Source organism: Montipora foliosa, chromosome 3, assembly GCF_036669935.1.
Source record: "Montipora foliosa isolate CH-2021 chromosome 3, ASM3666993v2, whole genome shotgun sequence".
NCBI classification, from domain to species: domain Eukaryota; kingdom Metazoa; phylum Cnidaria; class Anthozoa; order Scleractinia; family Acroporidae; genus Montipora; species Montipora foliosa.
Genome location: NC_090871.1, coordinates 37,530,893 through 37,538,392, shown reverse-complemented (window position 1 = coordinate 37,538,392; position 7,500 = coordinate 37,530,893). Strand labels below are relative to the sequence as shown.

At 40.9% G+C, this 7,500-nt stretch overlaps 1 protein-coding gene across 2 annotated transcripts in view; it reads right to left on the bottom strand.

Annotated features, from left to right (window-relative positions):
* Window positions 1–7,500, bottom strand: part of LOC137997398 (5'-3' exoribonuclease 1-like) — a 51,098-nt gene that overhangs the window by 23,324 nt on the left and 20,274 nt on the right. For both annotated transcript variants that reach the window (XM_068843367.1, XM_068843366.1), the window contains exons 14-21: window positions 7,108–7,197; window positions 6,338–6,494; window positions 5,769–5,888; window positions 5,053–5,222; window positions 4,865–4,920; window positions 4,715–4,785; window positions 3,416–3,505; window positions 2,879–2,985 (exon numbers count right to left, since the gene is read on the bottom strand). In XM_068843367.1, the coding sequence (XP_068699468.1) occupies window positions 2,879–2,985; window positions 3,416–3,505; window positions 4,715–4,785; window positions 4,865–4,920; window positions 5,053–5,222; window positions 5,769–5,888; window positions 6,338–6,494; window positions 7,108–7,197 (861 nt within the window). The remainder of the gene's footprint in view (window positions 1–2,878; window positions 2,986–3,415; window positions 3,506–4,714; window positions 4,786–4,864; window positions 4,921–5,052; window positions 5,223–5,768; window positions 5,889–6,337; window positions 6,495–7,107; window positions 7,198–7,500) is intronic.

Sequence of the window (7,500 nt, the reverse complement as noted above, 5' to 3'; positions counted from 1 at the left end):
ATCATCAGTTCCGTAAGGCTGTTATAGCCGGGGAGTGGGTTGTGAGGCTGGGCTCTCACAACCTCTCGAAATGCTCCCAATGGCGTGTGACTCTAAGAGCCTCTGTCAGCTAAGTCCAACTTCTGGCCTCCACGCGACGGAACTAGCACCATCGACAGGAGAAGGGGCGAGGGCGAAGGCGAAGACACTGGCGCCTTAAAACTAGTTGCCCAGGGTAGGTGGGGCTCTTAGCCTGTAAAGGCAGCCCATCTAGGGGAAGGTAAACCCTGATTTCAAACCTGATCTCTGGAAGGCTGCAGGAGTAAACCTCGAGGACAAATCTGGAGTGGAGCCCCTAAGGCGGATGGCAGGTGCTCAGCACTTCCTTCTGGCAGCTTCTGCAGTGGAATTAGCCCCAAGTTGTATTGAAACTTCCTTTCCCTTGGACCCAGCCAGTTACACTGCTGGGGGACACTGTCGTATGGGCAGCCCAGGGTCTCCTTATCTCCCCCCCCCCCCTCAGGCCTCAGCGCAAACTGGAGAGGGCACTCCAGCGGTGTCACAAGACTCCGGCACATGTGCAAGGCAAGGCAGTTTACTGGTTCTAAGCTCCAATGAGGCGTAAGAAGGAGTGCCAGGGGTCTCGTCTAATGGTGGGAGAAGCCCTTGCAGCTTCATTGGGTGGCTACTGTCCGCCTCAAGCTGGGCAGCCTCTTAGCCAGTAAGGTGCCGCCCCGTCATTGCTTGCCTGCTCTACTGGGTGCGTAGAGCTTAGGGGACCCTCCCGACAAGCCAGCAAGTACTTGCACCGAGCAGTCAAAAGCAAAAGACTACGAAGACTCCAGCTCTTTGAATTGCAAGCTGGAACATTCGCACCATGTGCCCTGGTCTCTCCGCTGACCTTCAGCTAATGGACGACTCCCGCAAGACCGCAATCATCAACAAGGAGCTGGCACGTCTCAACATTGACGTCGCCTGTCTCCAGGAAACCTGGCTGGCCGACAGTGGGTCACTTATGGAAAGAGACTACACCTACACCTCTGGCAAGGCCTGTCCCAGGACGAGCCGAGGCAATACAGTGTAGGTTTTGCCGTGAGGAACTCACTGATTGCCACCACAGAAACCCCCTCAGGAGGGTCATTGAGAATTCTTGCCCTTCCCATGAAAACGTCGGCGGGCTTTGTGAACATCATATCCACCTACGCCCCGACTCTGACCTCCACCCCAGAAGCCAAGAATCAATTCTATGAGGCTCTGCAGGAAACACTATCCGGAATCCCAAGTTCCGAGGGCTAATATTTGAAATTTCAACGCTTGTGTTGGGACCGACTGGCAAGCATGACCTACCTGCCTCGGCTACTTTGGCGTCAGCAGGATGAATGAGAATGGGCAGAGGTTGCTCGAACTCTGCTGTCACCACGGCCTCTGCATCACCAACAGCTACTTTAAGTGTAAGGAGCTACACAAAGTGTCTTGGAGACACCCTCGGTCCTGCCACTGGCACCAGCTAGACCTTGTCATCATTACGAGAGCGGATCACAGCAGTCTCCTCCACACAAGAAGCTATCACAGTGCTGACTGTAACACAGACCACTGGCTCGTTGCCAGCAAGGTCAGGCTGAAGCCCAGAAAGATCCACCATGGCAACAGACCAAGGGTCGCCTCTGCATCAACACCTGTTGCACTTCCGACCCTATTAAGAAATCCTTTAGGGAGACCTGCAGGAGGGCGTCTTTCGCGTGGGTCGACCGCTGCTGCGCTACAATGATGTCATCAAGCGAGACTTGCAATCTGCACTAATCGACACCAGTGCATGGGAGGACATCGTCAAACACCGAGATACATGGTGGCAAAGTGACAAAGCGGGGGTTTCAAAGGCGGAAGTGAACGCTAGAGTCCTGGCTATATGCAAGAGAGCAGTGAGGAAAGAACGTGCAGCCTCTGCGCACGATTCCACAAGGCACGTCTGCACCACCTGCAACAGAGACTGCCACTCCAGGATCGCGCTACAGTCATACAAGATCCCGCCCAAATCCCCAGCACTAACCATCGCCTCTTCGAGACGAGGATGCCACTACTACTATTATCACCATCATCATCCTTATGTAGTTGCACTTGGTTCAATTTCCCTTCCTCATAATCTCTACATTTTTCATAAGTGCCCAATTCTAACTTCTCTACACTGAACAAGAGCAAGCTGGTTTATATCTCTTGCTCGCTAGGGTTTGGAGCGGGTATTTTGGAGTGCCATTATTGAAACTACTGGGTCATTATAATAATCCTTAATATACAAATTAAAAAAGAAAAAAAAAAACTACAATCCTGGACAACAATGTTGAGACATTTTTAACTTCCTTACATCCATTTGTGAGAACATTTGCTGCATGAAGTACATTATTTGCACATCCTTCTAAACAGCATCATGTTGGGTGGGGTGGTTGAACAGGGCATTGTTGGCCTTCTATTTAAGCTCTAACTGCTTCAACCAAAAAAAAAAATGGGAAAAGTCTCAATATTTTGTCTGAGATTGTAGATCCGGTTGTAGTTTCTTGTGGAACTACATGTAAGTGGGAGGTTTACCACCCAGATAATAACGCAATAGTAATTGCTCCCAACTCCCATTGGTCATTGGCCGGTTAAGAGCATTATAAATATGGTATGCCATGGTCTCTGTGATGTATATATGACAATATTATTATCAATCTACTGAACAAACAGGGGTGGATGAACAAATAGGTTTAAGAGTGCCCTACAGAGACAGTGGCCAGAAGTAACCTTTTCCTAAATCTGTGAAGCAGAACACAACTGCATCAAGTACCATAAGCTGGCAGTAAAATAGAGAAACACATTGCCAAGAAGGTTGGTTTCATTATTGACTTGGTGGGATGATTATACATACCTTTTAATGCCATCACATACTCCAATGACCAAAGCTTCAATCATATGAGGCCAGCCAACGTAACAAGTCTCACCAAGCAATTTCTGTGCTATTTCAACTGTTGAGTCCTGATGACACAAAAGTTAGAAGACTGTACACAATAATTCAGATCTGATACCTAACTGTAGCAATCAACTTGTATGTGTCTTAAGCCTGGCTTGCCACAATCCTGATACACATGAAATAACATACATATGTAACAGAGGGTCATGCAAATGATAAACTTAGGTTACGTCAAATAATTATTGATGATAAAGGCCTCTTGTGAAAAGAATACAACATAACAGCATTAGCGCAAATTAATAATTATATTACATTTTCTCTGCATTGACATAACTCTTATAAATGTGAACCAGACATCAACACATCATACTGTGCAAATCTCAAGGAAGAACATTAATTCTGGTATGTATTATACACCATTCTAAAACACTTTGAGAAAATGTAATGTACAGCTGCACTCATACATGTAGTTGATAGATACTGTAGGTCACACACCTGTACACCTGGTAGAGTGATCTGAAGAATCATACTCTTCCCTTTGCTGTGCATTTGAAAAACCTTAACATTTGCCTTCTTCAGCTCAGCCTGCAAAAGCAAACATTGGCTTAACAGAAAAATTACCAAGCTTTAATTGCTTCAAAATAGAGATGAATGTATAATCTAAAATTAATATTGAAATTATTTAATAACATAGCTTATTGATATTATCATTTCACATTACTGGTACAATTATTATGTGATACATGTACCTCTATACAGGCATTCAGTTAGATCAAACTAATACATACATATATATATATATATAACGCAAGTAGTGGGTTCCAGTTAGCTGCGGAGTGCTCGATATGTGAAGTAGAGTGAATATTATATATATATACCGTAAAGACTCGCAGATAAGCCGCACTCGCAGATAAGCCGCACCCCGAGTTTAGCAACTCAAATTTTGGAAAAAAAGTTTTTCATGAAAAAAACTCGAAAGAAATCCAAAGTCGAGACCATGAAGTGTTCTGTCTTCATTCAAGGCAAACTCGCCAACAATGGATCGAAAAATACTTTAAAGTCTTACCCGTAATTTTAGCTCTTTAGTAGAATAAACATCATGTCCACCACTTAGGACATATGATTGATATTATTCTGGTATTTGTTCACAGGTATTTCTCCATTCAAGGCAGTTTTTCCATAGAATTTTGCGCGTAAATTTGTTGTTTTCTTGCATGCACTGTGCGAAGCTGTGTAACCAGGAATAATATCGGACGATGGAAGACTGGACACCAAAATTTACAGCACCTTTCCCAAATGGTCTCGCAGATAAGCCGCACCTACGATTTTGATCGCAAATTTTTGGAAAAAAGGTGCGGCTTATCTGCGAGTCTTTACGGTATATATATTTTTTTTCAAGTAGAAACACACAGTTTTGAGTTTACAATACATGTTTCGGATGACCAACATCCATCATCAGTTGCGATTACAAATGAACCGCTAATCGGTGTGATATAAAAGATAGCTAAATAGGAAGTACGAATACTAAATAACAATGTGAATGTGGGCACTGGAAAATACAATGATGTATTTTGGTATGTATTGGGTATTTAACAAGGAAAAATGAAAATGAAAGTGTTAAATTTATAATTTTCCGTGTTAAATACTCATTGTTTTTCTATCATTGTATTTTCCAGTGCCCCACATTCATGTTGTTATTTAGTATTTACACTTCCTGTAAAGCTATCTTTTATATCACACTGACTAGTGGTGGACTGTAAATTAGTTCATGTTTGGAATTGGTAAACACTTTACCTGATGATCAACATGATACAAAGTTGGAAATCCAGGAAAAAACAGGTCAAGCTTCACACCTTTGCAAAGGCCTGCGATAAAAATCTTCTGTTTTAACCTTGTACATTTTTGATGATTTAAGAACAGCACAATAATTATTTGAAGTCATACCACGATGCAGATGTTGTCCGTCTACATGGAAAACATCTTTGTCAAGCACTTCACACCTGCCAAGCACCAAAATATACTCCACTTATGAAACAGTTACAGTACCCAATAATCAACTTAAATGTACTCCTCTTTTTTCTTAGATTGAAAGTGTGAGGATACCAGTAAGATTGCCTTTTGAAAAGTATTACCTGGCATGGCAAAATGAGATGTCAGGAAACTTCCCTGGCAAGGTCGATGGTACAGAAACACTGAGGTTGGGATCATAGGTGTATAAGAGACAAGGACAATGCTTGTTGCGATTCAACTCCTCCTCTGTCAACCTTGCATACAGTGGTGACATTGCACTGAGTAGCTTGCACTAGCAAGAAAACAATGTACTTTAAGCAATTACAGAATAACAACATTGCAATGACATAAACATTAAAAGAATTCTAACTTGTTACTGCAAAACAAAATTCATAAGCACAGTATAAAAAATTATGTTATTGTTTAGCAACAATAAAGTATAAACCATTGTTTTAAACATGGTTTAGTTTTCTTTGCTCCTTCTCCCACAGGGTCAAATTGACTGTTCTTCGCTTAATTCCACTATTACTAAGTCTTGCAAGGGCTTTGACTGTAACAAGATCAGGCCTGAAACAATAGCTTAAAACAAAATGAAAATGACTAAAAAAAAATTTTCTGCCTACTTAAAAATTAATAATTATTACTTTCCTCAAGGAAGTCCCATAAAAATAAATTTACAAAATAATCACAACCAAATCTTAATTAATGTGAACATTTCACGAAAAATGAAAGGTCATCAAAACATGCCATTTGCCACTTTATAGTGTGGAGCTAAACTGATTCCAACTTCCCTTGCTGTCTAACAAAACTCCATTCACACACCAACAGTGAAACCAACCTCATCTATGAACGGAATGAGGACAACAGCTTCCCACTCATGTTGTTTACCATTTAAATCAGTTTTGAATTTAACAGGATAATAATCTATTATCTCAGACTGTTCCATGATCATCAGATTCTGTTGGAATAAAATTAAAATAGAACGAAGTTAAGCAGAGTTTCCAGTTGATAGAAACTGGCAAATACGCAACATTTTTTTTTCATTGTATCAATAACATTTCAAGTATCAGGATGCAGTAATTCTGTGATTTCTGCTGTCTTTTGCTGCTTTGTACATGCATGTACATTTACAATTGGCATTTGTAAGAAAGTTTAGATAGAGTTTGTAGTGCTGTGGTATGAAAAATGAAATGAAGTTAATGTTGTCAGTGATTATTAGGCATAGTGAGGCCCTTCGGGAGTAATCTACGTCCTGTAAAGGTTAGAGACAATTTATTAAAGGGTGGTGTGTGTAACAGTGTGTACCAAACATTTATGTTTGAAATAATTGGCAGGTTTATTTTGGGAGCTACAAAGTTCATGTAAACGAGGATATCATACATTCAAGTACTGAAAGAATTACTTTACCTGGAAAGGCTTGGGCAGCAACTGACGGCTTGCAGCAGGTAATACAGCAAGAAGCTGTTCAAAGGGAAGGAAAGGAGTCCCTAGTTCAAACTGGATTGACAATTCACCAAAGTTCCTGATGTCTGACATGAAAGGAGCATAATGGAAGGGGTAAAACCTAAAAATAATGTTTTCAGTATGTTAAGTGTGTTCTTATAATAGGCTGCCATGGTAATTATTCCTGTTTCAAACAAGATACACGTAGATTTACATTAAATCATCACACAGAAAACAATGTCCCCTGTGTACAATGGAAAACTGTGAACAACCACAGAATCCATCTTTGGTTAAAGGAGGAATGAATAAAAGAATGAATGAAGCCATTTTTCTGGTGATTAACAGCACTTGTTAACAATGTGAGGGCCGTTTGCTGAACAACTGCGGCACATAGGTTGTTAGATTCTCATGTGTTCCTAAGAACAGAATGGCATCAATAAGACTACAAACCAGGGAATACTATCATAATGTGAACTTGGCCCTAATCATTTTCCATATAGTTTTGTATGTCAATTGCTTTCCAACATAATGCAAAAGTATTAAAAGACAGGGCCTTAAGTTCATTGTCCTCACCTGAGAAGACTATGAACTCTACCCATTGGTAGATGTTAATAAAAAGGAAGCTTTAAAGTTGTAACAGTTTTGGGTGTTGTACCAGCTAGAGTCAGTGACACAAGTACTCCAGCACAGTAGGCTGAAGATCAATGTTAAAAAAAGGCAAGCAACAACCTTACCAACTCCAAGAAGGAACCCCTCTAAAATAGTACAGTAAAATCCACTGAATTCCCATCACATACTGAAATGTTTGCTCTGCCAGCACATCTCTGAAATAATATGGAATCAAAATACTCTATCATTAAGTAAGTGTGAGATGGGTAATCTGCAGTGATGCCTTGGAGCAATAAAATAAAATGCATTGTTTGTGACTGAAAGTCATATGAGTATACTTTGAATAAGGAGGAGCAAATGACAAGTTTAATTGTCAGGGTAAATTAAATTCCAGCAATAGATCATCCTTTTGACGAAGCCGATTCACAGGTACAACAATTCAATGGCAGAAACACATTTCAACATCACTGTATCTCTATTTTAAGAAAGTCTTGCGCAAACATTCGGAAAATGAGTGT